Below are 17,765 nucleotides of genomic sequence, written 5' to 3' on the forward strand. Positions count from 1 at the left end.
CGACAGTTCGAATCAGCTGACATGAGTGCTCGGTATATTTTATAAGGAGTGTCCGAGAAAATTCTAATGCGGATGTCGTTATATATTAAAAGATAGTTAAAGAAATTTTAATCATTGGATATATGCACGCATACAAGGATAGTTTATTTAGTATCGAAATAGAATCTGAGAATTTTATCTTACAAGAATAAATATAATTTAATTTCCAAAGAATTTTGAATTTTGAATGAAATATTGAATGTTAAAGATTAGCTTGTCACTAAAAATGCTTACCAAATATTCGAGAAAAAAAGTTTAATATCAAGTTTGATACAAATTTGTAATTAAAATTAATCGACCGATTTTTTTGTGTATAAATTCTTTTTCTATTTATTGCTGTTCATTAAATACGTTCTTGTTTGCGCATATTATCTTTTGAAAATGATAGGAATAAAAGTGGGAAATAAAAAAAAACTATCCAATTCCTACCGTTCTCAAGCTTTACGATCCTTATACATATCAGTTGTGGTCATCGAAAAAAAAAAAGAAGTTTGAAATACCAACATTCTTAAACGGGTATTGAAACCGAAACTCTCAGTTGAGTTGAGGTTTCGACACTCTCTATAAATGTAAATGATGTCCATATTTTTATTTCCGACAACAAAAATACGAGTTTGTATAAGCTGATGAAGTTTTCTGCTCTGATAGCATATAGAAAGCAAAGTTACTTTACTTCAATTATATCGATTGCAATTCTTATTCTTCGTAGCTATTAATATTAATATAATTTTGTGAGTGCGGTTATCGATCTGGTTATCAATAATTTTCGAATGCTGGCAGCATCGTATCTTCTATCTGCTAGTCGACTTGGCCGCTTCGCTACTTTTTCTTTTTATTTTCGATCCCTCTTTCGTTTCATTCGATGTTTATGTATATATACGTATATATACCTGTTCGTCGAGCACTTTTATTGCCCTTAAAAAACTTGAAGGTGTGCACCTGCGAGTGACCGCTTAGTCTCGCTCGCCGACAGCTTCCTCTTTTGATACGTTGGAGTCCGGCTTAATCGTGACCGGTTGCTGTAGGATCTTTGGGAGATTTCTTCCAACGATGACACGCAAAATCAGATTCAAGAGTTACAGCAGTTGTAATTTCCTGCTTGATTTGCAAATGCTGCAAATCCGGTTTTGACTTATAAATTTTTTAGTGAGACAGGAAATTTTGAACCGATTGTATTCGCGTATGAGAGTTTAAAAATTTGTCTTATATCATTTTAAAAACAAATATATTAAAAAGAACATTGTTTATATATAAAATTTTAAATATAATTATATAATTAAATATAAATTATAAAGTTATACATTTCATACAAAGTAGCTACGATTAAATTAAATAGTTGAAAATAGAAAAATAATAGAAAATTAATAGAAAATTTATTGGAATTCTGAAATTTTTTTTATATGCGCGTTTATTATGTGCTACTATTTACTGAGTTGGGAAGATAAATAAAGTATGTCGTAAAAAGCTGGTTAATTAGATTGTAAGTGCTTCATTTGCTTATTTGACATGTTTAATGCCCACTAGAGATAAGATGTACATCTTTTCAAAAGAAAGAATGATGTTATCTTGGCTAAGATGTATACTTGAGGGAAAAACCTTGTATTTTGCCCTAAGAAAAGTACAAGAGCAGGCAAAGAGGATCTTCCCATAAATCTTCCTTTGGGGAAAAGAGATTTCATACGTGCGTGATGCACCCAACAGACATATTTAAGCTGTCCTCTTGTAAAGTTTTTCGGATTCTTACCGTAATCAGGTTACACGTTCTCAAAATGTACGTGTATTCCTTCTCTGCTCTTGATATAATAAACGTATTATTAAAATTACAACATAAAAAAATAAAGAAATAAAAAACAAAGTCGAAAAGACCATGTGACACTTTTTTTGAGATAATATATTTCTTGATTTATTATTTACGAATCTAGCTTATAGGTATATCATTATGATTTTGCAATTAGAAAATTAACTTATTTATTATTTATCATTTTCTGAAGCAATTATATTATATTATCTGTCGGGTTTCGTTATTACGCGTCTCATAAAGTGGGATTTGTATTTCCGCTATAAATTGGAGACATTTAATCTTATCGGGACTAACGAATTAAAATCGTCCCACGGGTTTTGCCCCGGTCCAAAAGTCTCGATAATAAACGTGTCGAAGTAATTCCGCGGTCCACGAGAAACGAAAAAAAGAGTCGTTGGGTCGAAAGCCAGGACGTGGGGGAGAGAGCACAGGGGAATCGGAGGGATTCGACGAAGCTCGCGTCCAAGGATCTCTTCGATTCCCTTATTGCTCGCCTAATTGGATTCCTCTCTACCATCGACGCGATCGCCGCGTATACATCTATCAGCCCCGCGGCTCGTGAAACCAATTTCGGCATTCCTATATATATATAAATACAATATATATTTCTGTGTGTGAGTAGTTGGGATCCACGTAGCGATCTATAAATCGAAAACTACAGCGATCGCGCCGATTCCTCTGTTTTCTGCGTCTTCTTCTTCGATGCTGATCTTGCAAATTAACGTAAATCTTACTTGCTGATATAAAGACGCTCTAGTTTGATATAAAATTAAATTTTCTGTAATAAAAGAAACTCTTGTTTAGGCTTTATTTTTTTCTCATTACTTTTTAATTTTCAACTTTTAAGATCGATAAAAATTGATAATTGAATTACATGAAATATCGGAATTAGAATTGCTTCGTGTACATACGCACGTGTAGACATCTCAATTACACGTTTAAACTTACGCTGTCGCTGTGTGTTATTACTCGACGTCTTCGTGTACTGTTCAGCTCGATCGATATCGATTCAATTGCGAGACGATTCACGATGTATTTCTACGATCAATCGGTGACTATACTTTACCTTCCTTTTCTCAGATTGGAGAAGAACTGATATAAAGTTGTACAGTGCGCGTGAATTATTTATAAATCTTAATTTTATTTTTTAATTCGATTTTTAAGGCTCCTGGCTCCTTTCTGACCATGTCGAAATCGTCAGAGGCGAGAAAACACACGCTAAAATTTCTTAGATGCCATTTCGAAATAAAAAAATATTTCGATGAAACAGCACTTCAGATGGCTTTAGTACACTCTTAAAAAACCCCGAAAACTATCCTTTCCCCTTTATAATCAATCAACAGCTGTAAAATGTAATATTATGAAGCCCAGTCCGTCTGGTCTTTGCACATGCGCATGTCAAAGTCTGATATCTCGATCATTTTACAGATGTTGATTGATTATAAAGGGAAAATGATAGTTTTCGGGGGTTTTTAAGAGTGTGCTAAAGCCATCTGAAGTGCTGTTTAATCGAAATATCTTTTCATTAAAAAATGGCATCTAAGAATTTTCAGCGTGTGCTTTCTCGCCTCTGACGTCACAATCCAATATGGCCGCGATGAGCACCCAGGAGCCTTAAGAGAAAAATGAATGACATAAATAATCGAGGAAATTCAATTATTAATCGAGTTTAAAATTAAGATTTTTTTAAAATGTAATGTTTATTTAAAACTAACTGAAAAAATGTGATTTTGATCAATTTTATTTATAATAATATTTTTCGATTAGACTCAGGAAATAAATATGTAATAAATCCGGGAAGCCGACAGTGTTTTTTCAATTTAATCCAGGTATATTAACACCGCGCATCGAACCGTGTTCGATGAAAATCGATATCAACCGTGCTGTGTTTTGATGGCGTGCACTATAAAGCACGAGCTAATAGGCTTTATAAATTTACTTGATTCGATCGATACACGCGCTTGTATGTATACGAGTATGCGAGTATTTGACGATCGATAAAACGCACTTTCAAACCGACGATCCGAGCGTTATTTCGCGAGCTGGAACGAATAATGCGACGTAAAACAGAAAGACATGGAACATAAATCCTTTATACGCGACAGGCGTATACCTCGCACCATCGGGAATACCTCGCCTTTAATTCATATATCAGTTTGTAAATCGTATTTTGCAAATTGCAGCGCAAGCGTAACGCGCATATCTAGGTACATGAAATTTATCGAAACATCTATTCCAATCGTATATATACTATTCTATCTTTGATCGAATAAGAAATATTAACAACTCTTTTTGATTTATTTTTCTTTAATAATATTTTTTGTCCGAAAATTTATTCAATTTTTAATGTTTTAAATATTTTTTACATGATTTAATGACAATTATAATATCATTAACTGCAGATATACGTAAATAACGTAATCAGTATATCGAATTTTAATATGATAGCGACTACTCCGATATACATGTGAATTTATATGTCAGGACACCGATGACGCCGTGCGTCTACAAAGAGGCAAAGGAAATTTTTTAAATGGTAGAACGAATGGTAGAACGATAATCAGGACGGTCCCTTCCTCGAACTTGTTCGCGTCGCGTGTTTGTATGTCTTTCGAACAAACAGGCGAGAGAGATGCGTCTCCAAGGACGCGTCTCCGCAGAAGCAGACGAGGAGGAGGATTCTCTCTCGCGCGCGTCCCCGATTCTTTTTCCTTATAAACCTGAAATTTCGATTTCGTTACCGCCAGGTATTTTAACGAGACCGATATTCCCCGTGTCGGCGAGATGCGCCGAAAGGACGCGCCGGGTGACGAACGACGGGACGGGGGGAGGCGGGTGTGCGTACACGAATTCGGGACTAATCTGCCCAATTAAAAAGGACCTCGGCGGCGAGTGTACACGGTAGACAGGCGCAGATTCGAGAATCCGCCGATGGTATTCGCTAATGAGTGCGACTCCTCTAGTCCTTTCCGTCCCATTCTTTCGCTGTCTTTCTTTTTCTTCCGACAGTCTCTTTCTCTCATTGGATTTCTTTATAGTTGCGATTTCTTTCTCGGCTATGTGTCTAAGATGGCAACGATCCGTGGGAGGAGGAATGGGAGGAAGGGGGTACTGGAAAACGTTAATTAAACTCGCCACTTCCGAGCACTTTGCGTAGATCGTCGCTAATTGGACGGTCGCCACCGAGAGACTTTCGGCGAGTTATCTCGTCGCGAAGCGTGAGAATATCGTGCAGAGAGTAATTTCGACAAAACCGGTCGCTCATCTCCACGAGACGAGAGGATTCGTTCGAGCTAAGATATTCCGCGAGATTTATGAAGCGAGCTTTTAATTATTGAGGGGATTTAATCCTTTATTATATAAATTACTCTCGTTGCGCTTGATACACTTTAAATTAAAAATTCTAAAAAGCGTAAGAAAAATTTATACTTATAAGTTTTAATATATAACAATATGAAAAAATCAATTTATTTCATGCAATGCTCTATGAAAATTGATATGGAAAATCATTATTTAGATAAATTAAATTTCTTAATTGTAAATTTACACAAAGCAATATTAATATTATTAATATTTAATTTGACAGTCGATTGAATTTCATTGGTATTTGTAACTCGATGTGTGTCTCGGCACATTAAAATTTTAATTTTCTGAAATAAAACGAATAAAATATTATCGCGCCAGTTACAGAAGATTAAATGCAACTTATTACATCTGAGTGCTGATACACAACTTGTCTAATTTTTTAAATGATCGATTATTAAGACATAAATGCGACCATTTTTTTGTCTTTATGCACTCTTTGCAATCATTGGTGCTCATTAATACTCGGAAAATACTTTCGTTAATTAGAGGACGTTCACAAATGTCAAACCGAAAGAGTGGCGTACGGGTCCTCTCTGTCACAGAGTATTAAACGACCTAGTGGGTCCTGCTTCGCGAGTACTTCATTTCGTCGTTATCTTATTTTATCCTGTCGAGAGCGCACCTGCTCTCCCTCCTTTGCCTTCTTCTTCTTCGCCTTCATCCGTTCGGCTGGTTGAAAGGTTCTCGTTGCATCGCAAATGTATGCAGGTCGTGCACGACCTAGCCTAAGAAATGTATTTCTGGTTCCATGCATTCAGCGATGCTATGAGAGATGTAGGATTACGTCCCCCGATGGTCGTCTAACAAATAAGCAGGGTGATCCGCTATTGTCGTAAAAGAACAGAAGAGCTTCTGTCCGGTTAATTTGCTAGATCTAATTTTCAAGCAGAATTAACTCCAATGACCGCATGGATTTCCATCAAACCTTGAGATTTAACTGTCAAATTTCGAATTCTCAAGATTGCACGTGAAATTACATTTTTTTATTCACCGATTGCAAACTGCAAACTTTAGTTCTAATTTAGTTGCTCGATTTTTCAAAGTTCTTTCTTTTTTTTACCGCTCAACATACCGAACATGCGTGCCATTCCGCGAGCTCTTCGTGATCTCCGGCGGCGCCCCTTTGAGACATTTCGTTCGTTCGTCTCTTTCACGTGTCCGTGACACGCAATCTCTTTCCCTTTCTCTCACGAAGGTGCCGATATATATATGGGCTCGGTCACCAAAGTTGTGACTACCTGCCGTCGCCTCTAATTGGCACGATTTATGTCCCCCGTGGATCGCGCATCTCTCGCCTCGCGTTCGCGCAGCCATCGACTCTTATATTCGCTCGTCGAAATCTCCGTCAATTCGACGTCTCCGTTCCGGCGATAGATCGCGACCACCTATTGTAAGGCTTAGGGCCAATTTCACCAACGTCGGTTAACTTTAATCTTCGGTTAAACTATATCTTTGTCTCTTTTCAGATACCTAAAAAGTTCTTAAAAAGAGACAAAGATATAATTTAACTGGAGGTTAAAATTAATCGACGTTGGCGAAATTGGCCCTTAGACACTCTTAATATAATCGTGTGCAAGTGCGATTTCGATCCGGATTTTATCGAAACCTTAACTCTTCTAATGCAATATAGGTACCGAAATATCAACTTTGTCCTTTGTATTTTGTTCCGGAAAAATTCCGACACATTTTTAATATTTTATTTTGAGTACCCGGTCATTGACAGAAGGGTTAAAAGCATTTCGCGCGATCTTAAACGAGGGCTATCGTGATACAAGCGACCAGGAAGAATCGGTTCCGCGTTTCTTAATGGAAACTACGTGTTCGCATCGTGAGGTGGTGGCGATTAGCGCGATCCGAAAAATAATTTCGCGGTTCAATCGTGCGTGAATCCCGTTCGCGATCTGTTATGGCCGCCCTATCGTCATTACTTAACGCGACGACGGTGGTTCGATGGGCTGGATTAATGACGGCGAATCGAGTTGATAACGCGGATTAGCGGACTAATCGACCGGCTATAGGTATCGCGTGTTCGCTTTGCAGCACGCGCTTAAATAGATGCGAGATTGCTTTAAATGCCAACCATAGTTCGAAGCCGGTAGCCGATCGTGCAACAGCAGTTACGGGCCAGCAGGTGCCTCTTTCTTACACGTTCTAATCTACATGAGCGGAATGCAGCCGAATTAAAGTTCCTCGGTCTTCTTGTTGCGGTTACTGTCATTACCGTCGTCGTCCTGGCAATTAAGTATTTGCATCACCGAAATCGCGCGAGTTCTCTCTCTATTTCATCATTTCTCCTCGGGTCCTATCCTTCGTGTATTACAAGTTCGCGAGAGAGAGACCCCGTTTAATCGTAAACGCGTTAGACTGTAAAATAACGATCACGTCGGACGTGCGCGTTATTGTGTGAAAAGCGATCGTTACTTTGCGGGCGAAACGTGCTCTAGCATTCATCCTCTTTGATTAATGTCGAGATTAATGAAGAGTATGACGGTGAGAAATGAACGTTAATGTTTCACATGTGTGATGATCGATCCTCCAAGACTGCACGAGTTATTTATGAGGCTTGGAACGATCGAATTACCGATTATCATTGTATTTACGAATGATGGAGCGTCTTTTTTTCCGCGGATAGCGAGACTAATTCGTGGACTGACTTGTAAACTGTTTCAGGACAAGCAGCGAAACATAGTTGAATGAAATATAGTATAGAGATCTATAAAAAAAATAATTATTTCAAAAGAACAAGAAGAGATAATAAAATATTGTTAGATTAAATATATTAGATATAAATTAAATAATAATTATAAGTATATAAAAAAATTATTGAAACAGAAAACTTTTATATTATAATTAGAGAGCGAGAAGTATATAAATGAAATGGATCATTTTAATTTTCATTTATTTTTGTCATTTTTAATATAATATATAACGATAATATATTATGTATATTTAATACGATATATTTGGATTATAAAATTATCATTGCCTCTATAAAAGATTTAAGAAACGAAATGAAGATACTACATAATTGCCCTCGTTTCACGATTTCGTACCGCAATGTTGTCTATCCGGCCAAATTATCCCTTTCTTCCTCAATAATCTTTTTTTTTTTGCGACAATCTTCCTTACATATACCCCTCTCTGTATCCAGGAGCGAGACTTTCGCATTGGCGGTGTTCTGCCGCCGCATTTCCGGCCGACCTTAATCGCGCATGCGTGTCGCCACGCGAAAGACTTGAGGACCTTAGTCGGCATCGCGTGACTTTCGGGGCGGTTTATACAGGGCCAGTAATTTTATTCCCGCCGGGGACCCTGTTCCGTGACGTGTCTCCGTTTTTTTCCCCCTATAATTCGCCGCGCGCGGAGGAACGACCGTCGCGAAAGGGTTAGCGAGGAGAGACAGGACCCTTCTGCGGGTGCACGGACGCATAAGGTGCGTGGCGCTATATGGGAATGAGTTAATTACTTCATACGCAACCGGTCGATGCAGGCCGGTAATTATTTCGTTTACAACAGATGTCCGTAAGTGGACGTTGAACATACAAGCCGTATAATCGATAAACTACGTTTGTACATTTATTTCGCAACTCTTCTAGTTAAACTAATAATTTATTAATTATGCTCTCATTTGATTGCGAAAATATGTATATATTGTAATGAAAATTAGAATGACCGATAAAAAAGCAAGTATCTTTTAAAAAGGCATTTTTTTCGGAATTTTTGAAATTAATTTATAAAGATATCACAAGGGTTATATTACACACACATTTGTGGCAGTAATTTATTTATATATATTTAGAGCAATATATATATTTTTTAATAGCCTTTTCCATCAATGAACAAAATAAGCAAAATCGACAACTAAATTAACTATAAAAATTAAAAAATTTGCGATAAAAATGTTTTACGCCTTATAATTCGCCTGTATAGTAGTGATACTTTTGACTAATTAAGTTTATCGTTCTGCCAGGTAATTAAATGAAAGAACCTTCGCCATAAAATAAATACGGATAAAGTTTCGATAAAGCACGAGTTATCGTTATACGTGCCAACTGAGGTTGTATCTTAACAATATATCTAAACGAAGATCGTCGATCGAAGTGACTAAGTTTGTAACGGCGACGCTTAATGATTTTCTTCTGTGACAGTGACTATCAGATTTCCAATCCGAATTCCGATCTCTCGGTGATATCACGTTTTTCTACATTCGTTCTTCTCATCTCGTTGAAAAAAAAAAAAAAAAGAAAAGTCGGGTAGGATTTTATGATTGGCTTTACGACGTTCGAGTCTTCAGCATTTAGTATTTAGTAATTTATGCACGATGTTAGTCGTAGATCCTTTAAAAATCATTATATAAATATTTCTTGCCGAGACGTTTATTAAAACGAAACATATAAAAAGAGGGACATTTAATATTTAAGAATTTAATTTTCAAATATTTCTTAATAGATTTGAGATAACTTGTATATGATGACAAGTATAGTATGACAAGTATATATGTCATATATAGAAGTCTGTACATATCAGCGATACTATTTATTGCATTATTTATAATATTTATATATTATATTTTGCAAAATATATATTAATTTTAGACATATATTCTACAAAGTTTTTGTAGAAATGTTAATCATATTTTTAATACAATCCTACATATATATATGTTTTCAAAGGGTCACTTTTGAAACACAAATTTACATTTTATTTTGCTCTCTTTCGCTCCCTTTCTCTTTATTTTACACTTTCATGGACACTCAATGAAAGAAAATAATAAACATTGAACGATCCTCGTACATAGTATCCCTCGCGATGTGGGCGAGGTCCACCGTGCATGCTGACAGGATCAAAAGAGAGCAAAGAAAGGTAAAAGTGTTACAAGAGGGATAATCCTATATCCGCAGTCGCAGCGGATTGCAGTGGACATAAATGCGTGACTGCATCAAAGAAAAAGAGAAAAGAAAGGAAGAAACTGTCACGTCGGTTCCATTAGAGATATTTACATAGATCTTTTTCAAACTATTTCTTTTTCAAACATTTCGCTTCCAAGTGTAGTATGTAATTGTTCCAATTCGAACATTTTTTTCTTATTGAAAATTAGTAGCGAAAAAAAAAAATTTTAGGGAAATTTTGGAAAGAGAGAAAATACAGAAGTGTAGGATATTTTGGGAGGATTGCGTTAATTATAACGAATTTAATTTTTATTATAATATATATTGTATATATACATATACCTTTTTAAATACCCAACGTAATGTTATACATATTTTATTTAAATCAATGTACGAATAATAAATTGGACTTTTTACGTTTGTTTTCAGCGGAGGAAAATTCATCACCGTCGGCGACAGAATCAGATTGCCAGATGATGTAACGATGGGGTACATTATCGAATATCTCCTGAAAAAGCAGCTCACAGTCGTAGAACAGTTCCACTCGCACCTGGAGCCAATGAAGTTCCTGAACAAGGATACCTTTCACGAACAGGTAACTAAACATGTGTCAAGTTGTCGTTCTTTAAATTCTATTTCTAGAGTGGAAAATTGTATCATCTCTTTTTACAAAAAATCTAATTATGACACAAATTAAATTCTAAATATTTGATAATTAACGTATAAAGACATTAAGTAAAATACGGAAGTTTGTAAGCTCTCAGATGAAAATTGATACGAACTATTATATAATTGTTATTTAATCTAAACTTCTCTTTCTATTTTGTTATTGACAAGAGAACAATGCATATTGGATCACTCTTGTAAGACTCCTCATTATGAAATTTTGCAAATTTTCGTAAACTTTAATTCCTTAGATTAAGAGAGCTTTGTTTCAATGATATCCAATAATAATTTAATGCCCATCCATCTATTGAAAATAGATACGCTCAAAAATGTTCTCTGTCATTGTGATACAAGATATAAGTAGCCAAAATTAATGCACACGACGCATTCTGGGTACATAAAGGTCATGATAAATAACATGATGATAAATAATGGAAGGATAATAGAATGATTTGAAGCGCACGATGACTCACAGACCACGCGCACTGAGTGCATCGTCTGTTTTATTTTATGTAATGTAATAGCTATTATTTAATTGTATAGTTTCCGTTTATTATAAGTTTCTCAGACTATATATCGTAATAGGAGCAATCGCAAGCATATGAAAATACATGTCCTGTCGTCGACAGGTATTAACTAAATTGCCCCATATGCATTTCTATTCTCCGTTGCATATCATTACATACAGTAAATACTTTTTTTCAAAAAATAAAAAGCCTATTCAACATGTTTATTATTTAATAATCGACGAAAACATTTTTATCACACACACATAATTACATAAATTGCTTAATATTAGATATACGAATAAGAATCTCTTTGCTTTTTCTAATAAGATACTTTCTCGACATGTGTGTATCACATCGTGATGTATTAAAAATTATTATTTGACTTTAAAATTTTTTATTTTTTATTTTCAATTTGTGACATTTTACAATAAAGAATTTATGAATTATTTATAAATTATTCGTCAATGCGTCGTAATGTATGCGTCAAGCTCGAGTTACAGGGTGTGTGAGTGATCGCATGGGCGAAAACATGCGTGATGTTGTGCAAAACGTTGGCACAAAAAGTATTTTCTTTCACGACCGACATTATGCTTTAGGGTCTCAGATTTCGCAGAGTACGTGGACAAATGAGAGTGCGAATACTTATACATATGCGATGCATCAAAATAAATGAAGTCACTTTCGACATCGTATGTCGCTCGGTCTCTGATATACAATCCTTCGCCGAAGAAATTAAAGATCTTTGAATTAAAATATTTTTTTTTTTTTTGCGTTTTATTTGTTCTAGGTCTCCTTTAGTTATTCCAAGGGACCTAGAGATGAATGGAATATCCTGAAGATAGACGGTTTTGACATGAAGGATGACCCAAAGAGGTAAAACATTTTGCTTTATATAATTGCTTCATAATTTTATGCTTCTTTATTTTTGATATATTTCGGAGATTTCTCTATGTATATGAGAATATTATTTTTGCCTTCAATATTCGATTTATTCGTGAATTTCGAACGGCATCGATATTGCAAAAATGCACATCTAAATTGAATCATTTTCGTGGCGGAACGCGGCAAGTTTTGTCTGCACAATCTTCAATTTCCTGTTTCTTTGAATCCTCTCCTCTTCCCTGACGCAACATTGCATCAAAGCCTCAATTACTTCTATAATTGCTACCTTCACCTAGAGTGCTCACGTAGAATGCCGGTTGGACACCGGAATTCTTTAGGAGAAATAACTAAATTAAAGAGTATTTTTATAATTTTTATAAGAAGGTTATATAATACTGCAAAATAGCGTGACATTTATTTTACATGTGTTTCGTAACATTTTTTTTTCCATATTCATTTTTCATATCAATTAAAAGATTATACCTTTATTTAGAGTATTATATACCTCATGACAAATATTAATTAATTAGAAGGGTATGCGGATTAAGAAAATTATTGAAATGTTGCCCTTAGTTTTCAGATGTCTATAATATAAAATAAAACAATTTTTGTTTAAAAAATTAAGAAAAAAATATTAATAGATGTTCAAAGCGCACAAAAAATTATATTCTAAATTAGTCTAAATTATTTATACGATTGATATATGTTATTTCAGAAGCATTTGAATAATAGATTAGTATGATTCGTTTTATTTTGAATAATTCAACCCTTTATATTATACGCGCGAGTGTAAAATGACATTTTGTGAAACGACACGTGCAGTCTACGTGACGTTAAGTGTAAACATCTGTAATTAGCATTCTCATTAATGCACAATGCGAAATGCTTCGTGACGTTTTCTTTCGTGTAATTGGCATCAGTGAAAGACGGAAGGGTGATGAATAATTACGAAGACGACATTGCAGTGTGTCTCGTAAGTTTTAATTGACTTCATAATAATTGTGATTTTTACGAGCCTCTCTTCCCTTCAACTGTTTCTGTTTCTTATTTCCATCGAGCCAGAAAAAAATGGCTCGTTTCCTATTAACGCAAGTTTTCGCACAGCTCGCCGCGAATATCTTCTCAGATTATTTATTTAGTATTGCAAGGGAAAAACAAAGCTTCGCGTTTTTTAATATTAATGAAGAAAATATCATAGCCAAGTCGCTGCTAGCTAAGTGTTTACATCGGGACGGCATGTATTACGAATATTAAATCATGCCTTCCTTTCTTTCCCTATTCTTCATGGATGACGTTTTATTAAAAGTTTATATTACGCAAGTTACGCAGTTCGTTACATTGATCTTATTAATTATAATTTGCAAACGGTTTTCGTCATAGTCTGTCAGATTTCCAGTATGAGCAGAGATTGAACAGTATCTTGCATTATAATTTAATATTTCATAGAGTATATATAAAATCTAAATATTTAAATTCGTTGATTATTCTTCTATTCCTTCAGTATATCGAGAATTATCTATGTTTATTAGCGCAAGAAATATCTAGATTTTATTTCTAAAAATATCAATGCAAACGTATATTATTATTAATAATTTCGCATCAAAATTACTAACTTCGATTCTGTCACATATTTCCGATTTCGAATCACGTTGTGAAGGCAACAGCCTTTTAACACGTAACTATACTTTTTTTGTTCCAGATTCAGATCCATTCACTGTCATCTGTTTCCGTATGTTTCTTATTGTCCGCACAGATGATACAAGATCGCGCGGCGAATGTAAAAATAAAAAAAAGTCGAATAACTCTTACTGATCTCTCGTTGTGTTAGGAAAAACATGGGGAGGAAATGTGAGTTCTCGTAAAGAGGATGAGTGCAGAGAGTATTTCCTGATTGCATACAGAAAGGAAACATATGAAAGATCAACATACGGTAAGGAGCATAACTAAATTAATATCGATATTTTAAGAAAGAAAATTATTATTCTTATACATGTATGAAGAAAATTATTATTCTTCTATATGTATACATATATAATATAATAAAAAATAGAAAAATAAACAATATTAGTTACATCAAAGTATAGTCGGTTGAACTAATACGCACTGAAATATACTCTTTAATTAAACTCTTATACGCAGAGGATATATGCGTAATAAAAATAATGAAACTTTAATAAAAAAAAAAAAATGAACAATATAAACGCAAAGAGAAATTTATTTAACATTTTTATTGATGAATCGCATCGATTTTAATAATAATTTTTCTTTCTTATAAAATATATTTCTTATAAAATATTATTTTACGTACACACATTCATACATAAATTGTTAGGCTCCTTATTTATTGATTAGTGATTGCAATATGTTTGGAAGAACGCGCGATGAGAATTTTGGCTATACTTGCAAATTCTCTTGTTATACTGACATGAGCTTGTTGCAATATGATTGAAAGAGCGCGCGATGAGAATTTTGGCTATACTTGCAAATTCTCTTGTTATACTGACATGAGCTTGTTATATGTGTGTTACTTTTTTTGTCTTTTAAAACATTTGTACAAAGTTGTACATATATACATATAGGTAATTATCTTCGATTTGTTCTGATAGTTTTTGTGCGGTGCAAGTAGTTGCCAGTTGACATTTTTTTAAATTAATATTTATATATAATATATAATATATATAATATATATTATATATTATTTAATATATTATACATATATATACATATATATATATATATTATTATTATTATATATATTAATATATTATATTATAATTATATAATATATTATAATCATATAATATATTATAATTAATATGTATAGATATATATATACATATATATATATATATATATTATTTAATATATATTATCTATATAATGTTTTATATATATAATATTTATATATATTAATATTTACATATTTATGTGCACAAAGTGAGCAGAAGAAAATAGGGAAAGTGGAAAAAAAAATTAAAGAAAGCACGCGATGAATAATGACAGATGTCACATGGCATTTTCTACATAACTGTATAATGTAACTTGCACTAGCACGCGTGTAGGCGTATATAACAGCTGCATCTGTGCAATACGATACATGTAATTGTAATTCGCTGACAGTCTCGTCAACGCAAAATGGAATTAAGCTAGTCCCTCGCAGAAAGACGCAGATAGCAGTATATAATGTGATATTTAGTGCGCGCGAATTTTTATTTGTACATGTATATCTTTTAAATGTCTCTTCTTTTCATAGGAATTTACATCGTAAATTTTTTACGAAGGTATGAGAAAAAAATATTTATATGCGGTTAGGTCGAAATATGTGTGCAATATCGAATATACATATATGGGACTTTTATTTTCAAAGTTGTGTGAGTTATTTTTGAAATTTTAAGAATTATTAGTAGAATGTATATATGTCGAAAAATTTTGGAAAAATCATTGCAGTTAGACTTACGCTATTTTGAAAATAAACAATTCATATTATTATTGATTGCTTTTGAAAAACGAATTTGGTAATTAATTTGAGAAGAGCGCGAGGGAAGCCTTAACATTAAATAGGTGGGATCTCAATATATATTTATCGATAAGATGTGTATCATAATTACACATGTAACGTGATACATGGAAAGAACGCGAAGCTATAATGATGTCGACGTTGTTATTTCGATATAATGGCGACATATTGAATTGTACGATATATTGATTATATGCTGCGCGATTATGTTTTATATAATAGATTATACATATGCACAATGTGATTACAGGATTTTTTGATATTGATCTTCGTCCATCACACATCCTTCATTTTCCACAACGTTTTGTCTTCGGAAAAAATTATATGATATGTCATTTCCATATTTTCCTGCTATTTTCCTATTATGCTATTTATTTAATGCATTCTTATCTTTTCAGAGATATTTAGCTGCTGTATTATTACAATTTTCATCTTCTTTTTTTCCAGTTATTTATTAAATTATTATATTTAAAGATATATATATATATATATATATATATATATATATATATATATATATGAATTATTATAGGACTTTATTCTTTAAACTTTATTCTATGTTATATATAAATTTGATACATATTATTTATAACAAAAGCTTTAAGCATTATCTTTCATTTTTAGATTTTATAAATCAATAGATTTCATTAATATATTACATGATAAATGCAAAGATGTGAATCCTATAAATGTATAGCAGTCGGCGAGTTATAGTTCAACGAAAACACAAGCAATATTAACATTTATTGATGTATACAATGATGTATAAGGTACTTTCGTCGAAATACCCTCATCTGTTATAGTCAACCTGAAGCAAGGCTGCTAGTCGATAAACCAGACCGCTGTCGCTGTTTTCAGGATACAAGAGCGAGCAGCGGCAACTAGCAACAGCCAGTACGAGTTGATCCTCCTCTTGTGATAATTGTTGTTTAATCGTATCAACAATGCAAATAAAAGCGCGAACATTAATTATTACATTTTCTTAGCAAACCACTAGATGCCAGAGCTGATTATTCAAGATTATCGTGCGATGATGATTAATAAGCGTTGACAATTGGATTATACTAACAGTAAGTAACTAATTGAATCGGAAATTTATTATTGAACCAATTAATGCATCAGTCACGTATTTGAATTGTTGTGCAAACGATATTATACGCAAGATATTTAAATGATAAATATATATTCATCTCCTATCTTAATTATGTAATACAGTAAGAGAATTGATCTTTATAAATATTTGTCAATTTATTATTTTGACACAAGGATTGTGGAAGAGAAATGAAATGAGAATCATAATATCGATACATTGATTTTTATACAAAAAGAACGATCAAATTACACAATTTCATGATTTATTTGATAAAAATATGTCACGTTTTTACACACCTTAGATTTGTTGAAACGTATTTAGTCAAATTCGACATACAACACATATATATAAAATACTTTGCAATAGTTTGCCGAGCATCAATAATTTCGAATTCAGATATGATATACTTACGATATTCCTACCGTGAATACGCGAATGCATGGAGAAAACCATTGGGTGGGAAGTCGATCTGGACTCTGCCATTAATTTAACGATACATTGCGCTCGGCACCATGGTTTATTCAATGTTGCATTTGCGATCTCATATTTTAAATCTCAAATTTCCCATGTAGAGAGCCTGCTTCTCGTAGCCTCTTTTTATTCGCTCGCGCGCGGTCACTCGATATTCCGCATTCGCTCGCATCGCAAATACGAGATGGTCTAAATATCGGATGGATACAGCGAGAAGCGGGAGAAAGGACTGGTGAGGATCAGGTCAACGGAGGGAAAAAGGGAGAGAGAGAAGGGGATGAAACGATCCCTAAGACTGTTAAACGAGAGGGTTAAAAGCTACGTGTGTCGAAAAAAAAATGCGATACGATATGGCACGTTCATATCGGTTCACCCTCGTTCATGGGGCTCATCCTCTCTCTTGGGGATGAAAGCAGAAATATTTCACTTCTCACATTGCATGAAGATTCTCAATTGCACCGTACTGCACCGCACTAGGAATTGCAAGCCGATATATATTGCGGGATGCATCTTATATATATCTCTCTTTTTC

At 33.8% G+C, this 17,765-nt stretch overlaps 1 protein-coding gene and 1 long non-coding RNA gene across 3 annotated transcripts in view; one reads left to right on the plus strand and one right to left on the minus strand.

Moving 5' to 3' along the window:
- Window positions 1-14,784, plus strand: part of Fng (Fringe glycosyltransferase) — an 82,690-nt gene extending 67,906 nt beyond the window's left edge. The window contains exons 7-9 of the mRNA XM_083050495.1: window positions 10,525-10,690; window positions 12,058-12,143; window positions 13,852-14,784. Coding sequence (XP_082906621.1) covers window positions 10,525-10,690; window positions 12,058-12,143; window positions 13,852-13,909 — 310 coding nt within the window. The 3' untranslated portion in view covers window positions 13,910-14,784. The remainder of the gene's footprint in view (window positions 1-10,524; window positions 10,691-12,057; window positions 12,144-13,851) is intronic.
- Window positions 1-17,765, minus strand: part of LOC145943116 (uncharacterized) — a 240,043-nt gene that overhangs the window by 25,685 nt on the left and 196,593 nt on the right. The window lies entirely within an intron of this gene.

This window comes from Prenolepis imparis, unplaced genomic scaffold (genome assembly GCF_030444845.1).
Source record: "Prenolepis imparis isolate NDT839.2.m4 unplaced genomic scaffold, iyPreImpa1.0 SCAF_11, whole genome shotgun sequence".
NCBI lineage: Eukaryota > Metazoa > Arthropoda > Insecta > Hymenoptera > Formicidae > Prenolepis > Prenolepis imparis.